Here is a 26,017-nt window from a genome sequence, read left to right on the forward strand (position 1 = left end):
TGAGAAGCATTTCAGATTACAGTTAGTAATAGCTTACAGATAGGAAACAGTAAGATTGCATACATGCATTCATGGGCATAATGAAAACAGAATTATACTAGTGGGCCAGTCTCTTTCACATCCTTTCATTTTCAAACACTAAATAGCATGGGTCTGTCTGCACCGGGACACGTGGTGATACACATACTGTGTTCTGCTGAACGGTTACTAACACTGATAAAAACGAGTAGAACAAGCTTTATTCTCTTCAATTAGACACAAGTGCTGAACTTTCAAACTCACTTTAGACTCTCTGACCACCTCATCCTCCTCCAGCTGAAAGTAATTTGTCTTTGGGCTAAACTTTGTTTTTTATCATCTATCGTTCTATGGCCAACTCTTGGAAACTTTCTTCAAAGAGCTTGCAGTTGTAGCAGGGTTCCCGACGAGGCATTGATAGAAGATTGTATAGGGATAAACATAAATTATTTTCAAACCTGTTTGATTTGGTTGATTTGTGCTCATGTGCTTTTTGTGATCAGAGTAATCCTACTTCATACCACAGACTAAAAAAGACAGGATTTGAGAATACATGAACACAGAAATGTAAAAACTACATTCACTTTGGTGCAAGTGCATTCTAATCTCAACATTAGTAACATGTTAACACTATATTTATCATAAAACAGTTGAAAAGTTTGTTACCACTTACATACTGCAAATGTCGAGTAGAATGTGTGCTTTTGAGTGCACCATGGTCATACAAAGTTGTGAACATAGCTCAGAAATGCTGTTCTTTTTTTGTAGATATATAAAACTCATAAGCAGAGCAGAGTGCCACTTAATATTTAGAAAAATAGATCGTATGGTGTCCTAAAGGTTTAGACAGTGCTGTTCCGCTATACATGAAGGAGTCTACACAGAGAATACAGACTTTTCACCAACATGGTGCTTGTCAACAGTACAGTTTATGTAGCCATATACAACCTACAGTTTTCTTTTGTTGTGTCAGGAAGGAAACCAAGGCCTTGAAACATCTTTCTGGAAGTCACTGAAAGTCACTCCTTGGCTACTCATAGTTCACTCTGTAATGGTCTCCTCTTTTGCCTCTATCGATGAAATGGTGGTCATCAACATATCGATGAGATGGTGGTCATCAACATCAACATAACCATGTTGATTTTCTGAATAGAGCCTCCATGAGTCCACCTCTGTATTCTAGAACTACCTCAGCATTCTAAGAGCGGCTGACACCACAGCATCACATGACAGGCCGCCATCTTGGTTGCCTATTAGGTGACTGTACTGTAGCTGAATCCACAGACAAGTCAACTAATGCTTGATCAAAGTCCAATCAAAGCCCCTCAAGTTCTCTGAGCCTGGCTCGTACAGTAGCTTCCTCTTTTATACGTTAAAGTATTTTAAAAAATACATTTGGTGAGGTGCAGAAAGAGCGGTCCCAAAGGCCCTATCTATTTGCAGGTGTGAACATCATAGACTCGAACACACTCTTGGCAGCTGACGTAGCAGCACCAGTGGAAGATGCAGTGGCACTTCTCCTTCCGTTTCTCCGTCCGGGTGTTGTGTCCCCGGCCGCAGCACAGCAGGTCGCAGCCGTCGATGCCGTGTGATGTCAGGTTACAGGCACGGTCGCGCGTCCCGAAAGAGCCTGTCTCTGGGTTGGGCTCGCAGAAGTTGGGCGAGCTCTCATAGTAGACCAGGTCTCGCTCCGTGGGCGGTTTGAAGAAGGTGAACTTGGGTCTCAAAGTCTCCACCCAGCCGCGGGACTCCTTGTGCTTCTCCACCACCATCTCTGATGCGCTGTCGTACTTGTCCTTCATGTAGTCTCCGATAACTCTGAAGTCAGGCTGGGACCACCAGCACGTCTTCACCTCACAGCTGCCTGACAAGCCATGACACTTACACTTCAGGAACATGTTGTCGTTCAGAGACTGAGGGAGAGACAGACGGGACAACAGGGGGGTGCAATTAGTTTAATGAATGTCAAAGTAACACCATATTACTAAGTCTTATGAATGTTTATTCCATAAGGCTGATATTATCAGTGATTCAGAGAGACGTCTCACCGTTCGTCCCGCCTCGTTGTTTTGGCGGTTCATGGCGGAGCGCGCATCGGGTCGGTTCTCACGAGCGTCTGCAAACTCCCGGGACACCATACTGCCGAAATCCACATCCTCGCTGCATCCGCCCCACTTCCAGCCCTCGCCAGGTGGGCCCTTGTGGCGTGTGTCACAACCACAGATGGTGGCTGAGCCCTCGGCGCAGGACCGCGTCACTGCGAACGCCACCCCCGCTGAGGCAATGGCATGAACGAATGCTGACTCCCGGGTGGCTGTAAAGAGAAGGAGAGGGAGAGGTAGATGGCAGATTGATATATTTATCAATTATACAGATGTGAACAACCACATACGTTTTTAAAGTTCCAATGCAGACGTTTTTATTTTAACATCAGATCATTTCTGGGTAACAATTAAGTACCTTACTGTGATAAATCTAATTGCTTCTTAGCAAAGAGAAATTTCTCAAGTTTTATAGTTGATATGGTTACAGGTTTATACATTTAAAACCATGGCACTGCAGAGAATGATCGATTGCTGTTACCAATAACTTTGTTGGAATGTACCCATAAATGTATCTCAACAAGCACATAGGAATGCAGGTCAGTGTTTGCAGAATGATGATGTTGACACCTGCTACTGTTCTGTCCTGTATAATCCTGTATAATACTGTAAATGTCACACATCAACCCTTCTAAAGAAAATATGTCATAGACATCTTGAATGAATTACTATGTTGACTGTGTGTGTATGTGCGTGTGTGTACGTGCGTGTGTGTACGTGCGGGTGTGTGCATGTTTGTGTGTGGGAGAGAGGAAGAGATGGAGGGAGAGAGCAAGGGATAGAGGGAAGGCATAGTTTACTGATGACTAATCAAGATCAGGAACTTCCAGAGAGATGAGAGGAAGAGACAGGCCTGACAGGGCTATAATTAACAGACTCAATTAAGCTTTTGAAAGGTTAGGAAATGGCCTCACTATAAGACTCTAGGCTGAGACACAACAGGGAGAGATAAAGAGAGAAGGGACAAGAAAGAGAGAGAGAGAGGGAGAGAGAGAGAGAGAGAGAGAGAGAGAGGGAGAGAGGGAGAGAGAGAGAGGGAGAGAGAGCGAGAGAGAGAGAGAGAGAGAGAAAGAGAGAGAGAGAGAGAGAAAGAGAGAGAGAGAGAGAGAGAGAGAAAGAGAAAGAGAGAGGGTTTCCGGGATGTGTCTTACATGTCCATTTTTCACAGAGGTCTTGTTGACGTTCCACTGTCCCTGCTTTTTACAGGATCCCTTATGACAGGGAGGATTCGTTGGATATATGTATTTAGGTCTTGTATGGTCTTGCACAATGACAACAACAGAGAGAGACAGATAGGGTGAGCGGGTATGAGAGTGGAGAGAGAGAGAGAGAGAGAGAGCTATAGGGAGGAGAGAAATAGGAAGACGGGGTAGGGAAAAAGAGAGAAACAGTGAGAGAGTTGGAAAAGAGAGGGAGAAAGAGGGAGGGAGTCGGGAGAGAGAAGGCTCCTCCCAGGCTGCAGGTTTCAACCAGTTTGAGGAATAAGGGGCATTAAAAGCAATGATACAGCAGAGGTTTACTGGCATCCATCACATCTTCCCTTAGCAGGACTGTACCAAGCACTATTAGCCGGACTGTGCTCCCTTAGCAGGAATGTACCAAACACTATTAGAAGGACTGTACTCCCTTAGCAGGACTGTACTCCTTTAGCAGGACTGTACCAAGCACTATTAGCAGGACTGTACCCCCTTAGCAGGACTGTACCCCATTAGCAGGACTGTACTCCCTTAGCAGGACTGTACTCCCTTAGCAGGATTGTACTCCCTTAGCAGGACAGTACTCCCCTAGCAGGACTGTATCCCCTTTGAACGACTGTAATCCCTTAGCAGGACTGTACCAAGCACTATTAGCAGGACTGTACTCCCTTAGCAGGACTGTACTCCCTTAGCAGGACTGTACCCCCTTAGCTGGACTGTGCTCCTTTAGCAGGACTGTACTCCCTTAGCAGGACTGTACTCCCTTAGCAGGACTGTACCAAGCACTATTAGCCGGACTGTACTCCCTTAGCAGGACTGTACTCCCTTAGCAGGACTGTACTCCCTTAGCAGGACTGTACCAGGCACTATTAGCAGGACTGTACTCCCTTAGCAGGACTTTACTCCATTAGCAGGACTGTACTCCCTTAGCAGGACTGTACCAAGCACTATTAGCAGGACTGTACTCCCTTAGCAGGACTGTACAAAGCACTATTAACAGGACTGTACTCCCTTAGCAGGACTGTACTCCCTTAGCAGGACTGTACCAAGCACTATTAGCCGGACTGTACCCCCTTAGCAGGACTGTACCAAGCACTATTAACAAGACTGTACTCCATTAGCAGGACTGTACCAAGCACTATTAGCAGGACTGTACTCCCTTAGCAGGACTGTACTCCTTTAGCAGGAATGTACTCCTTTAGCAGGATTGTACCAAGCACTATTAGCAGGACTGTACTCCCTTAGAAGGACTGTACCAAGCACTATTAGCCGGACTGTTCTCCCTTAGCAGGACTGTACCAAGCCCTATTAGCCGGACTGTACTCCCTTAGCAGGAATGTACTCCCTTAGCAGGACTGTACGAAGCACTATTAGCAGGACTGTACTCCCTTAGCAGGACTGTACTCCCTTAGCAGGACTGTACCAGGCACTTTTAGCAGGACTGTACTCCCTTAGCAAGACTGTACTCCCTTAGCAGGACTGTACTCCCTTAGCAGGACTGTACCAAGCACTGTTAGCAGGACTGTACTCCCTTAGCAGGACTGTACTCCCTTAGCAGGACTGTACAAAGCACTATTAGCAGGACTGTACTCCCTTAGCAGGACTGTACTCCTTTAGCAGGACTGTACTCCTTTAGCAGGACTGTGCCAAGCACTATTAGCAGGACTGTACTCCTTTAGCAGGATTGTACCAAGCACTATTAGCAGGACGGTACTCCCTTAGCATGATTGTACCAAGCACTATTAGCAGGACTGTACTCCTTTAGCAGGACTGTACCAAGCACTATTAGCAGGACTGTACTCCCTTAGCAGGAGTGTACCAAGCACTATTAGCAGGACTGTACTCCCTTAGCAGGACTGTACCAAGCACTATTAGCAGGACTGCACCAAGCACTATTAGCAGGACTATACCAAGCACTATTAGCAAGACTGTAATCCCTTAGCAGGACTGTACCAAGCACTATTAGCAGGACTGTACTCCCTTAGCAGGACTGTACCAAGCACTATTAGCAGGACTGTACTCCCTTAGAAGGACTGTACTCCCTTAGCAGGACTGTACCAAGCACTATTAGCAGGATGGTACCACCTTGGCAGGACTGTACTCCTTTAGAACGACTGTACTGCTTTAGCAGGACTGTACTCCCTTAGAACGACTGTAATCCCTTAGCAGGACTGTACTCCTTTAGAACGACTGTACTGCTTTAGCAGGACTGTACTCCCTTAGAACGACTGTAATCCCTTAGCAGGACTGTACTCCTTTAGAACGACTGTACTGCTTTAGCAGGACTGTACTCCCTTAGAACGACTGTAATCCCTTAGCAGGACTGTACCAAGCACTACTAGCAGGACTGTACTCCCTTAGAACGACTGTACTCCCTTAGCAGGACGGTACCAAGCACTATTAGCAGGACTGTACCCCCTTGGCAGGACTGTACTCCCTTAGCAGGACTGTACTCCATTAGCAGGACTGTACTCCCTTAGCAGGACTGTACTCCCTTAGCAGGACTGTACCCCCTTAGCAGGACTGTACTCCCTTAGCAGGACTGTACCAAGCACTATTAGCAGGACTGTACTCCCTTAGCAGGACGGTACCAAGCACTATTAGCAGGACTGTACTCCCTTAGCAGGACTGTACTCTCTTAGCAGGACTGTACTCCCTTTGCAGGACTGTACCAAGCACTATTAGCCGGACTGTTCTCCCTTAGCAGGACTGTACCAAGCAGTATTAGCAGGACTGTACTCCCTTAGCAGGACTGTACTCCTTTAGCAGGAATGTACTCCTTTAGCAGGATTGTACCAAGCACTATTAGCAGGACTGTACTCCCTTAGAAGGACTGTACCAAGCACTATTAGCCGGACTGTTCTCCCTTAGCAGGACTGTACCAAGCCCTATTAGCCGGACTGTACTCCCTTAGCAGGAATGTACTCCCTTAGCAGGACTGTACGAAGCACTATTAGCAGGACTGTACTCCCTTAGCAGGACTGTACTCCCTTAGCAGGACTGTACCAAGCCCTATTAGCCGGACTGTACTCCCTTAGCAGGAATGTACTCCCTTAGCAGGACTGTACGAAGCACTATTAGCAGGACTGTACTCCCTTAGCAGGACTGTACTCCCTTAGCAGGACTGTACCAGGCACTATTAGCAGGACTGTACTCCCTTAGCAAGACTGTACTCCCTTAGCAGGACTGTACTCCCTTAGCAGGACTGTACCAAGCACTGTTAGCAGGACTGTACTCCCTTAGGAGGACTGTACTCCCTTAGCAGGACTGTACAAAGCACTATTAGCAGGACTGTACTCCCTTAGCAGGACTGTACTCCTTTAGCAGGACTGTACTCCTTTAGCAGGACTGTGCCAAGCACTATTAGCAGGACTGTACTCCTTTAGCAGGATTGTACCAAGCACTATTAGCAGGACTGTACTCCCTTAGCATGATTGTACCAAGCACTATTAGCAGGACTGTACTCCTTTAGCAGGACTGTACCAAGCACTATTAGCAGGACTGTACTCCCTTAGCAGGAGTGTACCAAGCACTATTAGCAGGACTGTACTCCCTTAGCAGGACTGCACCAAGCACTATTAGCAGGACTATACCAAGCACTATTAGCAAGACTGTAATCCCTTAGCAGGACTGTACCAAGCACTATTAGCAGGACTGTACTCCCTTAGCAGGACTGTACCAAGCACTATTAGCAGGACTGTACTCCCTTAGAAGGACTGTACTCCCTTAGCAGGACTGTACTCCCTTAGAACGACTGTACTCCTTTAGCAGGACTGTACTCCCTTAGAACGACTGTAATCCCTTAGCAGGACTGTACCAAGCACTACTAGCAGGACTGTACTCCCTTAGAACGACTGTACTCCCTTAGCAGGACTGTACCAAGCACTATTAGCAGGACTGTACCCCCTTGGCAGGACTGTACTCCCTTAGCAGGACTGTACTCCATTAGCAGGACTGTACTCCCTTAGCAGGACTGTACCCCCTTAGCAGGACTGCACCAAGCACTATTAGCAGGACTATACCAAGCACTATTAGCAAGACTGTAATCCCTTAGCAGGACTGTACCAAGCACTATTAGCAGGACTGTACTCCCTTAGCAGGACTGTACCAAGCACTATTAGCAGGACTGTACTCCCTTAGAAGGACTGTACTCCCTTAGCAGGACTGTACTCCCTTAGAACGACTGTACTCCTTTAGCAGGACTGTACTCCCTTAGAACGACTGTAATCCCTTAGCAGGACTGTACCAAGCACTACTAGCAGGACTGTACTCCCTTAGAACGACTGTACTCCCTTAGCAGGACTGTACCAAGCACTATTAGCAGGACTGTACCCCCTTGGCAGGACTGTACTCCCTTAGCAGGACTGTACTCCATTAGCAGGACTGTACTCCCTTAGCAGGACTGTACTCCCTTAGCAGGACTGTACCCCCTTAGCAGGACTGTACTCCCTTAGCAGGACTGTACTCCCTTAGCAGGACTGTACTCCCTTAGCAGGACTGTACCAAGCACTATTAGCAGGACTGTACTCCCTTAGCAGGACTGTACCAAGCACTATTAGCAGGACTGTACTCCCTTAGCAGGACTGTACCAAGCACTATTAGCAGGACTGTACTCCCTTAGCAGGACTGTACTCCCTTAGCAGGACTGTACTCCCTTAGCAGGACTGTACCAAGCACTGTTAGCAGGACTGTACTCCCTTAGGAGGACTGTACTCCCTTAGCAGGACTGTACAAAGCACTATTAGCAGGACTGTACTCCCTTAGCAGGACTGTACTCCTTTAGCAGGACTGTACTCCTTTAGCAGGACTGTGCCAAGCACTATTAGCAGGACTGTACTCCTTTAGCAGGATTGTACCAAGCACTATTAGCAGGACTGTACTCCCTTAGCATGATTGTACCAAGCACTATTAGCAGGACTGTACTCCTTTAGCAGGACTGTACCAAGCACTATTAGCAGGACTGTACTCCCTTAGCAGGAGTGTACCAAGCACTATTAGCAGGACTGTACTCCCTTAGCAGGACTGCACCAAGCACTATTGGCAGGACTATACCAAGCACTATTAGCAAGACTGTAATCCCTTAGCAGGACTGTACCAAGCACTATTAGCAGGACTGTACTCCCTTAGCAGGACTGTACCAAGCACTATTAGCAGGACTGTACTCCCTTAGAAGGACTGTACTCCCTTAGCAGGACTGTACTCCCTTAGAACGACTGTACTCCTTTAGCAGGACTGTACTCCCTTAGAACGACTGTAATCCCTTAGCAGGACTGTACCAAGCACTACTAGCAGGACTGTACTCCCTTAGAACGACTGTACTCCCTTAGCAGGACTGTACCAAGCACTATTAGCAGGACTGTACCCCCTTGGCAGGACTGTACTCCCTTAGCAGGACTGTACTCCATTAGCAGGACTGTACTCCCTTAGCAGGACTGTACTCCCTTAGCAGGACTGTACCCCCTTAGCAGGACTGTACTCCCTTAGCAGGACTGTACTCCCTTAGCAGGACTGTACTCCCTTAGCAGGACTGTACCAAGCACTATTAGCAGGACTGTACTCCCTTAGCAGGACGGTACCAAGCACTATTAGCAGGACTGTACTCCCTTAGCAGGACTGTACCAAGCACTATTAGCAGGACTGTACTCCCTTAGCAGGACTGTACCAAGCACTATTAGCAGGACTGTACTCCCTTAGCAGGACTGTACTCTCTTAGCAGGACTGTACTCCCTTAGCAGGACTGTACCAAGCACTATTAGCCGGACTGTTCTCCCTTAGCAGGACTGTACCAAGAACTATTAGCCGGACTGTACTCCCTTAGCAGGACTGTACTCCCTTAGCAGGACTGTACCAAGCACTATTAGCAGGACTGTACTCCCTTAGCAGGACTGTACTCCCTTAGCAGCACTGTACTCCCTTAGCAGGACTGTACCAAGCACTGTTAGCAGGACTGTACTCCCTTAGCAGGACTGTACTCCCTTAGCAGGACTGTACAAAGCACTATTAGCAGGAATGTACTCCCTTAGCAGGACTGTACTCCCTGAGCAGGACTGTACTCCCTTAGCAGGACTGTACCAAGCACTATTAGCCGGACTGTACCCCCTTAGCAGGACTGTACCAAGCACTATTGGCAGGACTGTACTCCCTTAGCAGGGCTGTAACAAGCACTATTAGCTGGACTGTACTCCCTTAGCAGGACTGTACTCCTTTTGCAGGACTGTACTCCTTTAGCAGGACTGTACCAAGCACTATTAGCAGGACTGTACTCCTTTAGCAGGATTGTACCAAGCACAAATAGCAGGACTGTACTCCCTTAGCAGGATTGCACCAAGCACTATTAGCAGGACTGTACTCCCTTAGCAGGACTGTACCAAGCACTATTAGCAGGACTGTACTCCCTTAGCAGGACTGTACCAAGCACTATTAGCAGGTCTGTACTCCCTTAGCAGGACTGTACCAAGCACTATTAGCAGGACTGTACTCCCTTAGCAGGACTGTACCAAGCACTATTAGCAGGATTGCACCAAGCACTATTAGCAGGACTATACCAAGCACTATTAGCAAGGCTGTAATCCCTTAGCAGGACTGTACCAAGCACTATTAGCAGGACTGTACTCCCTTAGCAGGACTGTACTCCCTTAGCAGGACTGTACTCCCTTAGCAGGACTGTACCAAGCACTATTAGCCGGACTGTACCCCCTTAGCAGGACTGTACCAAGCACTATTAGCAGGACTGTACTCCCTTAGCAGGACTGTACTCCTTTAGCAGGACTGTACTTATTTAGCAGGACTGTACCAAGCGCTATTAGCAGGACTGTACTCCTTTAGCAGGATTGTACAAAGCACAATTAGCAGGACTGTACTCCCTTAGCAGGATTGCACCAAGCACTATTAGCAGGACTGGACTCCCTTAGCAGGACTGTACCAAGCACTATTAGCAGGACTGTACTCCCTTAGCAGGACTGTACCAAGCACAATTAGCAGTACTTTACTCCCTTAGCAGGACTGTACCAAGCACTATTAGCAGGACTGCACCAAGCACTATTAGCAGGACTATACCAAGCACTATTAGCAAGACTGTGATCCCTTAGCAGGACTTTACCAAGCACTATTAGCAGGACTGTACCCCCTTGGCAGGACTGTACTCCCTTAGCAGGACTGTACTCCATTAGCAGGAATGTACTCCCTTAGCAGGACTGTACTCTCTTAGCAGGACTGTACCCCCTTAGCAGGACTGTACTCCATTAGCAGGACTGTACTCCCTTAGCAGGACTGTACTCCCTTAGCAGGACTGTACCAAGCACTTTAGCAGGTCTGTACTCCTTTAGCAGGACTGTACCAAGCACTATTAGCAGGACTGTACTCCCTTAGCAGGACTGTACTCCTTTAGCAGGACTGTACTCCTTTAGCAGGACTGTGCCAAGCACTATTAGCAGGACTGTACTCCTTTAGCAGGATTGTACTAAGCACCATTAGCAGGACTGTACTCCCTTAGCAGGATTGTACCAAGCACTATTAGCAGGACTGTACTCCTTTAGCAGGATTGTACTAAGCACCATTAGCAGGACTGTACTCCCTTAGCAGGAATGTACCAAGCACTATTAGCAGGACTGTACTCCCTTAGCAGGACTGTACCAAGCACTATTAGCAAGACTGTACTCCCTTAGCAGGACTGTACCAAGCACCATTAGCAGGACTGTACTCCCTTAGCAGGACTGTACCAAGCACTATTAGCAGGACTGCAACAAGCACTATTAGCAGGACTGTACCAAGCACTATTAGCAAGACTGTAATACCTTAGCAGGACTGTACCAAGCACTATTAGCAGGACTGTACTCCCTTAGCAGGACTGTACCAAGCACTATTAGCAGGACTGTACTCCCTTAGAAGGACTGTACTCCCTTAGCAGGACTGTACTCCCTTAGAACGGCTGTACTCCTTTAGCAGGACTGTACTCCCTTAGAACGACTGTAATCCCTTAGCAGGACTGTACCAAGCACAACTAGCAGGACTGTACTTCCTTAGAACGACTGTACTCCCTTAGCAGGACTGTACCAAGCACTATTAGCAGGATTGTACCCCCTCGGCAGGACTGTACTCCCTTAGCAGGACTGTACTCCATTAGCAGGACTGTACTCCCTTAGCAGGACTGTACTCCCTTAGCAGGACTGTACCCCCTTAGCAGGACTGTACTCCCTTAGCAGGACTGTACCCCTTAGCAGGACTGTACTCCCTTAGCAGGACTGTACCAAGCACTATTAGCAGGACTGTACTCCCTTAGCAGGACGGTACCAAGCACTATTAGCAGGACTGTACTCCCTTAGCAGGACTGTACCAAGCACTATTAGCAGGACTGTACTCCCTTAGCAGGACTGTACTCCCTTAGCAGGACTGTACCAAGCACTATTAGCAGGACTGCACCAAGCACTATTAGCAGGACTATACCAAGCACTATTAGCAAGGCTGTAATCCCTTAGCAGGACTGTACCAAGCACTATTAGCAGGACTGTACTCCCTTAGCAGGACTGTACTCCCTTAGCAGGACTGTACAAAGCACTATTAGCAGGAATGTACTCGCTTAGCAGGACTGTACTCCCTTAGCAGGACTGTACTCCCTTAGAACGACTGTAATCCCTTAGCAGGACTGTACCAAGCACTACTAGCAGGACTGTACTTCCTTAGAACGACTGTACTCCCTTAGCAGGACTGTACCAAGCACTATTAGCAGGACTGTACCCCCTTGGCAGGACTGTACTCCCTTAGCAGGACTGTACTCCATTAGCAGGACTGTACTCCCTTAGCAGGACTGTACTCCCTTAGCAGGACTGTACCCCCTTAGCAGGACTGTACTCCCTTAGCAGGACTGTACTCCCTTAGCAGGACTGTACTCCCTTAGCAGGACTGTACCAAGCACTATTAGCAGGACTGTACTCCCTTAGCAGGACGGTACCAAGCACTATTAGCAGGACTGTACTCCCTTAGCAGGACTGTACCAAGCACTATTAGCAGGACTGTACTCCCTTAGCAGGACTGTACTCCCTTAGCAGGACTGTACCAAGCACTATTAGCAGGACTGCACCAAGCACTATTAGCAGGACTATACCAAGCACTATTAGCAAGGCTGTAATCCCTTAGCAGGACTGTACCAAGCACTATTAGCAGGACTGTACTCCCTTAGCAGGACTGTACTCCCTTAGCAGGACTGTACAAAGCACTATTAGCAGGAATGTACTCGCTTAGCAGGACTGTACTCCCTTAGCAGGACTGTACTCCCTTAGCAGGACTGTACCAAGCACTATTAGCCGGACTGTACCCCCTTAGCAGGTCTGTACCAAGCACTATTAGCAGGACTGTACTCCCTTAGCAGGACTGTACCAAGCACTATTAGCAGGACTGTACTCCCATAGCAGGACTGTACTCCTTTAGCAGGAATGTACTCCTTTAGCAGGATTGTACCAAGCACTATTAGCAGGACTGTACTCCTTTAGCAGGATTGTACCAAGCACTATTAGCAGGACTGTACTCCCTTAGCAGGATTGCACCAAGCACTATTAGCAGGACTGTACTCCCTTAGCAGGACTGTACCAAGCACTATTAGCAGGACTGTACTCCCTTAGCAGGACTGTACCAAGCACTATTAGCAGGTCTGTACTCCCTTAGCAGGACTGTACCAAGCACAATTAGCAGTACTTTACTCCCTTAGCAGGACTGTACCAAGCACTATTAGCAGGACTGCACCAAGCACTATTAGCAGGACTATACCAAGCACTATTAGCAAGACTGTAATCCCTTAGCAGGACTGTACCAAGCACTATTAGCAGGACTGTACCCCCTTGGCAGGACTGTACTCCCTTAGCAGGACTGTACTCCATTAGCAGGAATGTACTCCCTTAGCAGGACTGTACTCTCTTAGCAGGACTGTACCCCCTTAGCAGGACTGTACTCCATTAGCAGGACTGTACTCCCTTAGCAGGACTGTACTCCCTTATCAGGACTGTACCAAGCACTTTAGCAGGTCTGTACTCCCTTAGCAGGACTGTACCAAGCACTATTAGCAGGACTGTACTCCCTTAGCAGGACTGTACTCCTTTAGCAGGACTGTACTCCTTTAGCAGGACTGTGCCAAGCACTATTAGCAGGACTGTACTCCTTTAGCAGGATTGTACTAAGCACTATTAGCAGGACTGTACTCCCTTAGCAGGATTGTACCAAGCACTATTAGCAGGACTGTACTCCCTTAGCAGGACTGTACCAAGCACTATTAGCAAGACTGTACTCCCTTAGCAGGACTGTACCAAGCACCATTAGCAGGACTGTACTCCCTTAGCAGGACTGTACCAAGCACTATTAGCAGGACTGCAACAAGCACTATTAGCAGGACTGTACCAAGCACTATTAGCAAGACTGTAATCCCTTAGCAGGACTGTACCAAGCACTATTAGCAGGACTGTACTCCCTTAGCAGGACTGTACCAAGCACTATTAGCAGGACTGTACTCCCTTAGAAGGACTGTACTCCCTTAGCAGGACTGTACTCCCTTAGCAGGACTGTACTCCCTTAGCAGGACTGTACCAAGCACTATTAGCAGGACTGTACTCCCTTAGAACGGCTGTACTCCTTTAGCAGGACTGTACTCCCTTAGAACGACTGTAATCCCTTAGCAGGACTGTACCAAGCACTACTAGCAGGACTGTACTTCCTTAGAACGACTGTACTCCCTTAGCAGGACTGTACAAAGCACTATTAGCAGGACTGTACCCCCTTGGCAGGACTGTACTCCCTTAGCAGGACTGTACTCCATTAGCAGGACTGTACTCCCTTAGCAGGACTGTAATCCCTTAGCAGGACTGTACCCCCTTAGCAGGACTGTACTCCCTTAGCAGGACTGTACTCCCTTAGCAGGACTGTACTCCCTTAGCAGGACTGTACTCCCTTAGCAGGACTGTACTCCCTTAGCAGGACTGTACCAAGCACTATTAGCAGGACTGTACTCCCTTAGCAGGACGGTACCAAGCACTATTAGCAGGACTGTACTCCCTTAGCAGGACTGTACCAAGCACTATTAGCAGGACTGTACTCCCTTAGCAGGACTGTACCAAGCACTATTAGCAGGACTGTTCTCCCTTAGCAGGACTGTACTCCCTTAGCAGGACTGTACTCCCTTAGCAGGACTGTACCAAGCACTATTAGCAGGACTGTACTCCCTTAGCAGGACGGTACCGAGCACTATTAGCAGGACTGTACTCCCTTAGCAGGACTGTACCAAGCACTATTAGCAGGACTGTACTCCCTTAGCAGGACTGTACCAAGCACTATTAGCAGGACTGCACCAAGCACTATTAGCAGGACTATACCAAGCACTATTAGCAAGACTGTAATCCCTTAGCAGGACTGTACCAAGCACTATTAGCAGGACTGTACCCCCTTGGCAGGACTGTACTCCCTTAGCAGGACTGTACTCCATTAGCAGGAATGTACTCCCTTAGCAGGACTGTACTCCCTTAGCAGGACTGTACCCCCTTAGCAGGACTGTGCTCCATTAGCAGGACTGTACTCCCTTAGCAGGACTGTACTCCCTTAGCAGGACTGTACTCCCTTAGCAGGACTGTACCAAGCACTATAAGCAGGACTGTACTCCCTTAGCAGGACGGTACCGAGCACTATTAGCAGGACTGTACTCCCTTAGCAGGACTGTACCAAGCACTATTAGCAGGACTGTACTCCCTTAGCAGGACTGTACCAAGCACTATTAGCAGGACTGCACCAAGCACTATTAGCAGGACTATACCAAGCACTATTAGCAAGACTGTAATCCCTTAGCAGGACTGTACCAAGCACTATTAGCAGGACTGTACCCCCTTGGCAGGACTGTACTCCCTTAGCAGGACTGTACTCCATTAGCAGGAATGTACTCCCTTAGCAGGACTGTACTCCCTTAGCAGGACTGTACCCCCTTAGCAGGACTGTGCTCCATTAGCAGGACTGTACTCCCTTAGCAGGACTGTACTCCCTTAGCAGGACTGTACCAAGCACTATTAGCAGGACTATACCAAGCACTATTAGCAAGGCTGTAATCCCTTAGCAGGACTGTACCAAGCACTATTAGCAGGACTGTACTCCCTTAGCAGGACTGTACTCCCTTAGCAGGACTGTACAAAGCACTATTAGCAGGAATGTACTCGCTTAGCAGGACTGTACTCCCTTAGCAGGACTGTACTCCCTTAGCAGGACTGTACCAAGCACTATTAGCCGGACTGTACCCCCTTAGCAGGTCTGTACCAAGCACTATTAGCAGGACTGTACTCCCTTAGCAGGACTGTACCAAGCACTATTAGCAGGACTGTACTCCCATAGCAGGACTGTACTCCTTTAGCAGGAATGTACTCCTTTAGCAGGATTGTACCAAGCACTATTAGCAGGACTGTACTCCTTTAGCAGGATTGTACCAAGCACTATTAGCAGGACTGTACTCCCTTAGCAGGATTGCACCAAGCACTATTAGCAGGACTGTACTCCCTTAGCAGGACTGTACCAAGCACTATTAGCAGGACTGTACTCCCTTAGCAGGACTGTACCAAGCACTATTAGCAGGTCTGTACTCCCTTAGCAGGACTGTACCAAGCACAATTAGCAGTACTTTACTCCCTTAGCAGGACTGTACCAAGCACTATTAGCAGGACTGCACCAAGCACTATTAGCAGGACTATACCAAGCACTATTAGCAAGACTGTAATCCCTTAGCAGGACTGTACCAAGCACTATTAGCAGGACTGTACCCCCTTGGCAGGACTGTACTCCCTTAGCAGGACTGTACTCCATTAGCAGGAATGTACTCCCTTAGCAGGACTGTACTCTCTTAGCAGGACTGTACCCCCTTAGCAGGACTGTACTCCATTAGCAGGACTGTACTCCCTTAGCAGGACTGTACTCCCTTATCAGGACTGTACCAAGCACTTTAGCAGGTCTGTACTCCCTTAGCAGGACTGTACCAAGCACTATTAGCAGGACTGTACTCCCTTAGCAGGACTGTACTCCTTTAGCAGGACTGTACTCCTTTAGCAGGACTGTGCCAAGCACTATTAGCAGGACTGTACTCCTTTAGCAGGATTGTACTAAGCACTATTAGCAGGACTGTACTCCCTTAGCAGGATTGTACCAAGCACTATTAGCAGGACTGTACTCCCTTAGCAGGACTGTACCAAGCACTATTAGCAAGACTGTACTCCCTTAGCAGGACTGTACCAAGCACCATTAGCAGGACTGTACTCCCTTAGCAGGACTGTACCAAGCACTATTAGCAGGACTGCAACAAGCACTATTAGCAGGACTGTACCAAGCACTATTAGCAAGACTGTAATCCCTTAGCAGGACTGTACCAAGCACTATTAGCAGGACTGTACTCCCTTAGCAGGACTGTACCAAGCACTATTAGCAGGACTGTACTCCCTTAGAAGGACTGTACTCCCTTAGCAGGACTGTACTCCCTTAGCAGGACTGTACTCCCTTAGCAGGACTGTACCAAGCACTATTAGCAGGACTGTACTCCCTTAGAACGGCTGTACTCCTTTAGCAGGACTGTACTCCCTTAGAACGACTCTAATCCCTTAGCAGGACTGTACCAAGCACTACTAGCAGGACTGTACTTCCTTAGAACGACTGTACTCCCTTAGCAGGACTGTACAAAGCACTATTAGCAGGACTGTACCCCCTTGGCAGGACTGTACTCCCTTAGCAGGACTGTACTCCATTAGCAGGACTGTACTCCCTTAGCAGGACTGTAATCCCTTAGCAGGACTGTACCCCCTTAGCAGGACTGTACTCCCTTAGCAGGACTGTACTCCCTTAGCAGGACTGTACTCCCTTAGCAGGACTGTACTCCCTTAGCAGGACTGTACTCCCTTAGCAGGACTGTACCAAGCACTATTAGCAGGACTGTACTCCCTTAGCAGGACGGTACCAAGCACTATTAGCAGGACTGTACTCCCTTAGCAGGACTGTACCAAGCACTATTAGCAGGACTGTACTCCCTTAGCAGGACTGTACCAAGCACTATTAGCAGGACTGTTCTCCCTTAGCAGGACTGTACTCCCTTAGCAGGACTGTACTCCCTTAGCAGGACTGTACCAAGCACTATTAGCAGGACTGTACTCCCTTAGCAGGACGGTACCGAGCACTATTAGCAGGACTGTACTCCCTTAGCAGGACTGTACCAAGCACTATTAGCAGGACTGTACTCCCTTAGCAGGACTGTACCAAGCACTATTAGCAGGACTGCACCAAGCACTATTAGCAGGACTATACCAAGCACTATTAGCAAGACTGTAATCCCTTAGCAGGACTGTACCAAGCACTATTAGCAGGACTGTACCCCCTTGGCAGGACTGTACTCCCTTAGCAGGACTGTACTCCATTAGCAGGAATGTACTCCCTTAGCAGGACTGTACTCCCTTAGCAGGACTGTACCCCCTTAGCAGGACTGTGCTCCATTAGCAGGACTGTACTCCCTTAGCAGGACTGTACTCCCTTAGCAGGACTGTACTCCCTTAGCAGGACTGTACCAAGCACTATAAGCAGGACTGTACTCCCTTAGCAGGACGGTACCGAGCACTATTAGCAGGACTGTACTCCCTTAGCAGGACTGTACCAAGCACTATTAGCAGGACTGTACTCCCTTAGCAGGACTGTACCAAGCACTATTAGCAGGACTGCACCAAGCACTATTAGCAGGACTATACCAAGCACTATTAGCAAGACTGTAATCCCTTAGCAGGACTGTACCAAGCACTATTAGCAGGACTGTACCCCCTTGGCAGGACTGTACTCCCTTAGCAGGACTGTACTCCATTAGCAGGAATGTACTCCCTTAGCAGGACTGTACTCCCTTAGCAGGACTGTACCCCCTTAGCAGGACTGTGCTCCATTAGCAGGACTGTACTCCCTTAGCAGGACTGTACTCCCTTAGCAGGACTGTACCCCATTAGCAGGACTGTACTCCCTTAGCAGGACTGTACTCCCTTAGAACCACTGTAATCCCTTAGCAGGACTGTACCAAGCACTATTAGCAGGACTGTACTCCCTTAGCAGGACTGTACCAAGCACTATTAGCAGGACTGTACCAAGCACTATTAGCAGGACTGTACCAAGCACTATTAGCAGGACTGTACCAAGCACTATTAGCAGGACTGTACTCCTTTAGCAGGACTGTACTCCGTTAACAGGGCTGTACCAAGCACTATTAGAAGGACTGTACTCCCTTGGCAGGACTACAGTACTCCGTTAGCAGGACTGTACCAAGTTGAACCCCATCAGAAAATGCCTTCCTTCCTTTGAAACATACAGATAGAATTTGACTAATGTCAGCTCACTTAATTTTGACCCTGGAGCAGTCACTAGGTAGGTAGGTGGTGGTTGGTAGTCGGAGGTGTGAATGGTCTAAAGCTTGAGAGGGCGCCACTTCTACATCAATTTAAAACCACTGAGTCTTCCACTTTTATTATCAGGAAGCCAATAAACCGTGGGTCAAACCCTTACGACTAACTGACAAGGATTCCGCAGAGCAAATAAAGGGGAAGGGAGAAATGGAGGGATGATGGAAAATAAGATTATCTGGGGACAAGATGAGAAAAACATTGGTGGTGGTTTCCACTAGTTACCACAGACACAAAGTCAAAATTGGCTATATCGTAAATATTCATGAAAACAAAAACAAGGTTAGCAGTGTGGTTAAGGTTAGCTTTAAAATCACATTTTAAGAAGATCCATTTAAGAAATAGGTGGGGTTTATGACTGTGATAACTAGTGATGACTGTGGGTGGTGGCTGGGACAGACCAGGGCTTACCTGGGAAAAGAATGTGCCTAGTCTAAGTGGACTGATTGTTTGTGACATCGCCCCCCCACCACCCTACTTTGCCGGACCCTGGCATGGCAAGTGGTCCCTACGACCTGCTGGGGGGCTGAATCCCTATTGTGTTGCCACTGTCACACTGTGTTAGCCCCACAATGGCCCCAGATATTTTATATGAAATCTGCCCTTGCCAGTGATTAGTGGGGACCAAGTTAAGTCATAGCAACAGAGAACTATGCGTTGTCCAGACCCCGCATGTCGGCAGACTGGGAAATCCCTATTCAAATGGTTTAATAAAACAATCTAAAGGGCGTGTGAATGGGGAAAAGCGCTTTCTCTCCTGGCTTAATCTCATGGTTGCGGAGATATTGTGCTTCGAGCAGCGCCCAGTGGGGAGCGGAGCTAAGGTCCCCCATCAACTCCATTTACCACACCCCTTCTTTCTTTCTTAGCCAGAGTTAATGATATACCGGTGCACTAACCTCACCTCCCCCAGCATGGAGAAACATGCACTTTATGAAAAGCAGGGTCCTCTTAGCACATCCTAAATTGTAACACTTTCTCATCCTGAGGTCAGGGGTCGTAACCTGAATTCCGTGAATGGCCTTTTCCCTGTTTGGTTTAGTTTAGGCATTAAGTACCAAGGAGAAACACACACAGTGCATGTAGAATATACTTATAGATTATAGATTATAGAAGCAGATGCACTGCCTTTATGAATATCTTCCATGTATTTTCCATCTAAGACATTTATCAGGGTTATTGTGGGTATATCAGTCCCTAAAGCAAGTACAAACATCCTGATTTCCCAAGCCTTGTGGCTATGGTTGTCCAGTTGCACATTATTCTCAATAGTATTGCAGTACAATAAAGTCAAACTGCGAAGCTGTGAGACCACATGAACAAAACTACTGTAGCTGAACTATAATTGACTATCGGGACAATGCCACAGACTATTGATCAAACTCATTGTAAGCACACGTGTCCCTATCATATCCACTTTTACATAATGGAGACCTATTGTATCAGAGACACATCCTTTTCACCCATTTAATCCACTGGGGTGACTAACAGTGCATGTTTATACCTGTGAAACAGAGCTTTTGTGTCTGGGTTCATGTGACTGTCTGTCCTGTCCACTCTCGTTGGCATTCCCTGTTCTAAGCATTTCTATGACTCACACTAGGCTAGGGTTTGGCTGCAGCCCTGCTGCAATGTCCTATACTCCTCCTACTCTGCCAAGTGTGCCGAGCGAGCTCCCCAAAGCACACCCTGTCCGAGTCCGACACACACACACACACATTTGTTTTACTATCCTTGTGGAGACCAAACAATTGATACCCATTCAAAATTACTATTTTCCATAACCCGTAACCCTTAATTTAGCCTAACCTTTACCCCAAACCCCTAACCCAAATCCTAACTTCTAACCCTAACACCTAACCCTAATTCTAACCCTAACCGTAACGCTAAACCTAACTCTAAAAAAAAAACGCTAAACCTAGCCTTTTTCCTTGTGGGGACTGGCAAAATGTCCCCACTTGTCAAAATGTTCCTTGATTTACTATCCTTGTGAGGACTTTTCACACACTGAGAACACCTGCACAGTCTGCCTTCCCTTTCATCACAGGCAGATTCCAGCAGTGCATGTTTTGACACTGGTTAATGTAAATTAATGAGTGCTGACGCAGACATAGCCTGGAGGTATGCTAGGCACTGTGAGGGGGGCAGGGCAGGAGAGAGAGAGAGACAGAGACAGAGACAGAGAGCGAGACACAGAGATAGAGACAGAGAGAGAGCTCGAGAGTGAGTGAGAGTGAGCGAGAGAGAGTGACAGAGACAGATAAAGAGTGAGCAAGAGAGAGAGAGAGAGAGCGAGAGAAATAGAGAGAGACAGAGACAGAGACAGAGAGAAATAGCGAGCAAGAGACAAAGGGAGAGAGCATAAGAGATAGACAGAGAGAAAGAGAGAGCGAGAGCGCGAGAGAGAGAGAGAGAGAGAGACAGGGAGAGAGAGAGAGAGAGAGAGAAATAGAGAGATATCAGGAGGATCACTGGCTGCCCATATTCTCTGTCATGCTTATCGGATATGGACGGTTCCACATGTTTTCAAGTAAACAAATCATGGAAAAACCTTGTAGATGCAAAAACTTTGTAGATGTAAATACTACGTAGAAATCTTGCATAACACAACATCTGCATGATACTGTTGGTTGATGTGTACTGAATAAAGAGAGAGATAGTGTGAGTGAGAGGGTATGATCAGTACAACAGGTTGTTGCCAGAACCTGCAACAAAATGTTTCAAAATCCAAACATGTTTTCCACTTAATGTTTCAAGGCATTCTATAACCTGTGTGCATATTGAAATAACTTTATCCTCTGTCAAGTCCATTATATATCACACATATTTGCCTTCATTCATCATTTTCCTACCTAGTGATGGCGTATACAGTAGGTTAAGTATCTGAAGGAACAAACTTGAGCCCTGATCTTTACTCATCTTTGCTTGTTAGATGTTCAGGGAGACGTCTGCCAATGAGCTGGTTAGGACAAGGTATTGGCAATAGTAGGCTAACTACTGTAACAGATAGGTGCAAAGCTTTTGAGGCCTACTGTTCCTTTCAGCTTTTCTCCCACCAAAAAGGCCTGAGGAGGAAACAAACACACATCCATCTGCACGGCTGACAAACAGAACAGACACTGGTCGTGCCGGGGGACAATGGCCCAGAATCCAAAGACAAATACAAGCATCAATCAAAGCAAATGAAATGAGAAACTTCTCCCCTATCAAAAGGCCCTGAGCCCCCGCCAGTCACTCTCCCCGGACCCTGACAAAGACACTTAATCCAACCACTTTGACCTCTCACGTTATTAAGGGCTTCACTGACCTTAATCCAATCAAAATGATTTACTAAAGCCCCCCCCCCCCCCCCCCCAGCCCAAAACTCAAGAGTAGCCTGGCCTGGCCGCCTGCCTCCCCGCCTCCCCTTTCCACACAGTGGCCCTGCAATTTAGACAAGGAGGGAGAGAAGCCATGGGGAGATGTGGAGGTATTTACACCACAATGGGGCCAGGGACTGTGAACCCCTATCATTACCCACCTACTTGAGCTCAAGCCTTCTCTATCAATGGAACAACTGGCTCAAGAGTTTATTAAAAGCAATTGCCCCAACTAACCCCACCTCCCACTATAGTAAACATCAGTCTTTTCCAGACCCAGTTGACAGGTTTAGACCCCCTCCCTCTTTTTCCTCCTTCCCCCTCTCTTTTCCATCACCCCTCCATGCTCCTCTCACCTCATCTCTCTATCCCTGACTACTGGCAACAATCCTGGGGTCACGGTGCAAACATGTGCAGACAGAAAAAAACACTAACTTCATGATATCACAGCTGAATGATACAGCTACAAAAATGTGTTTGTAAAATATGGGTTATTCATTGGTTAACTTCATATCAAATAGAATTTTGAATTTAATGTAAGTTATGTGTCTTTATCCTTATTTTACACTCCTCACATTGAGGGGGGGGGGGGGGGGCTTAAAGGGGATTCCCTTCTAGAGAAAATCCCAACAAAAGACAACGTTCTCCACCCAAAGTGTATACACACATAATTTCATCGGTTTACACTGCTCATAGCTGAAGGAGTCTCTCAAGTCTATTTGAACAAGGATTTTAAGTGCATATGATAAATACACACACACACACGCACACACACACACACACACACACACACACACACACACACACACACACGCACACACACACACACACACACACACACACACACACACACACACACACACACACACACACACAGACTGCAGCAGAATGGAGTAAAAACTTTCCTTGCTTGTTTAACTACATGATAACAACAACTAACAACATAATGCTCTTAAACTCTCTGAATATCAACACAGGTGGCAGCCTTGAGTAAAGTGAGTGATAGAGGTTCAGTTGAGACAGGGTTAGCTATCGTTTGTCATTTCACATGCCAAGCATAACCAACATTGACAGACAAGGAAATTATTATAGTACACTAGTATTCTTCCAAGAACATGGGAACAGATAGCTATGGGGAAAACACTCACTTCAGGTATTCAAGTCATGCAGTTCATGCCACCTGTGCTGTATAGCACGAAGAAAGTTATTTCCAATGTAGCCAAGTCCCTCAACAATTCAACTGGTTTTAGACATGATTCTCACAGTTAAGTGTTATTAAATGTAGATTGTAGGCATGTCACCCACAGCCTTCCTGTTCTGGAGATGAGTAGCCCACTCAGTAGGAAAAATACCATTGGGCAAGGCTGCACTGTTTTATTACATTGCCTTTTCCTCTCAAGATATGTTCTTACATTTGTCCAGCCCTGGTCCAAAGATGGCTAGCTTGCACTGTTTTATGAGTGTAACCTGTGTTGTCCTTTAGGGGTATTACGGTATGTTACCTTTGTCAAGCACTGGTCCAAAGATGGCTAGCTTGCACTGTTTTATGAGTGTAACCTGTGTTGTCTTTTAGGGGTATTACGGTATGTTACCTTTGTCAAGCACTGGTCCAAAGATGGCCTTGTCGTTGATGGTGGTACAGTTCCAGCGGCGGCCCCTGAATTGGTGCTGGCACTCCTGGATACCGATCTTCACCCCCTCGGCCACACTGGGCATGATCTCCACGTAGTTCCGGCAGAATCGCAGCTGTTTGGGCACCAGGCCAGGAATGGAGCCACACAGGATGGGCTGGGAGCCCAGGGACGAGTACTGGTGGCCCACCGCTAGGGACCTGCATGGGGGAGACAGGAGGCGGGTTAGTGCCATGATATACTGAGTGTGTTTTTCTCTTTCTATCTCTGCGTGTGTATGCAGTGTGTATGTGCAGTGTGTGTGCGTGTGTGTTTGCATGTGCGTGTGTATCCAGCATGGTCTCATAGACTAGATGTAACATACAAAATGTAAACCCATGGATGGGTGGGCGTATAATGCGAAAATCTAGCATCTAGTTCGAATCTCATCATGGACAACTTTAGCATTTGAGCTAATTAGCAACTTTTCAACTACTTACTACTTTTTAGCGATTTTGCAACTACTTAGCATGTTAGCTAACCATAGCCTTAACCCTTTTAGCTAACCCTTCTCCTAACCATAGCCTTAACCCTTTTAGCTAACCCTTCTCCTAACCCTAACTTTAACTCGTTAACCTAATTCCTAAGCTTAACCCTAACCTTAACTCTAACCCCTAGCCAAGCTAACGTTAGCCAGCTAGCCACCTACCTAGAATTTGTTACATATAATACGTTTGGCAAATTTGTAACATATTGTATGTTTCGCAAATTCGTAACATATAATACGAATTGTATTTCGTAACAAATCGTACGAGATGGTTGATAGACATCCACAAATTAATACATACCATACGAAACTAAACATATAATACTAAATGGAGTGTTACAGAGTTACGTACAGAATAATATGAAATGCTCTGAGACCAGGTTGGTGTATCAGATGCTACCATTAAGCATCCATGCCTTATCCCTGCATCTATCCCCTCTGTAACCACCTGGCCTTTGTGTGGATTTAAAACAGTCTCAATCCTATACTCCAGAGGTAACAAAGCAGGGCCACGGGGAAAGATGAAAGTCCCCAGTGAACCCCAAGTGGTTCATAGACCTCTAGGTTGAGAACTTTGAAACGGCACCTTGTTATTACAGAGAACCACAACCTTTTTTTATTTACCCTTGGCTTAGGGTAATGAGAGTGCAAATGTACACTGGGACTTCATAGGTATGTATTAATTATATATCCATCCATCCTCATCGTCCCCTCCCTTTGAGGATGGGGATTCTGGGTTGCAACAAGTGCAAACTTGATTGTTCCCTGATTATATCTTTCTCGCTGTGTTTTTGTGTGTGTCTCAATTGAGGTATTTACATCGCTCATAACCATCGAACCGTGACAACTAGTCCCCTGCTGTGTCATCTCGTGTTATGTCATCCTAGTACTTTTGTAGAAGACTTTTCAACAGCATGCTGTAATTGTTTGATCTAAAGAAGGTAGTAAAGGCACCAGTCAATCTGTCTCCAGTCAGTTTGCATTTCCACTGTTTTGTACAGTGGCCATGAAATTAGATTAATTTATGCCCGCTATATTCTAACAGCAGCATATGAACTGTATTGTCCCCAAGGCGGGCATTGTTTAGGACACAGTTCCATTATCCATACCACAATATGGCTGTTTAGTTGATATCCTACTGTACTCATGTATTATTACAGTATATTAAGAAGATATACTCAGACCACTCTCATGACACTTCCCACATGAAGCTTGTTACATACAGTATGTGTCCTTCACTCCTCACTCACGGTTTCTCTGCTCTGCTCCTCTCATCCCATCACTCTGTTTTGATCTAGCCACCATGTTCCATTTACAGTGCCTTGCGAAAGTATTCGGCCCCTTTGAACTTTGCGACCTTTTGCCACATTTCAGGCTTCAAACATAAAGATATAAAACTGTATTTTTTTGTGAAGAATCAACAACAAGTGGGACACAATCATGAAGTGGAACGACATTTATTGGATATTTCAAACTTTTTTAACAAATCAAAAACTGAAAAATTGGGCGTGCAAAATTATTCAGCCCCTTTACTTTCAGTGCAGCAAACTCTCTCCAGAAGTTCAGTGAGGATCTCTGAATGATCCAATGTTGACCTAAATGACTAATGATGACAAATACAATCCACCTGTGTGTAATCAAGTCTCCGTATAAATGCACCTGCACTGTGATAGTCTCAGAGGTCCGTTAAAAGCGCAGAGAGCATCATGAAGAACAAGGAACACACCAGGCAGGTCCGAGATACTGTTGTGAAGAAGTTT

General features: G+C 46.9%; 1 protein-coding gene across 1 annotated transcript in view; it reads right to left on the reverse strand.

The window, feature by feature from the left end:
* Positions 1-222: 222 nt before the first annotated feature.
* The window catches only part of wnt3a (wingless-type MMTV integration site family, member 3A), a 35,292-nt gene continuing 9,497 nt past the window's right edge, over positions 223-26,017 (reverse strand). Inside the window, exons 2-4 of the mRNA XM_021614260.3 lie at positions 23,693-23,931; positions 2,067-2,332; positions 223-1,931 (exon numbers count right to left, since the gene is read on the reverse strand). Of these exons, the coding sequence (XP_021469935.3) occupies positions 1,452-1,931; positions 2,067-2,332; positions 23,693-23,931 (985 nt within the window). The 3' untranslated portion in view covers positions 223-1,451. The remainder of the gene's footprint in view (positions 1,932-2,066; positions 2,333-23,692; positions 23,932-26,017) is intronic.

The sequence above is a fragment of the Oncorhynchus mykiss genome, chromosome 8, assembly GCF_057628025.1.
Source record: "Oncorhynchus mykiss isolate SJ-2025 chromosome 8, ASM5762802v1, whole genome shotgun sequence".
NCBI lineage: Eukaryota > Metazoa > Chordata > Actinopteri > Salmoniformes > Salmonidae > Oncorhynchus > Oncorhynchus mykiss.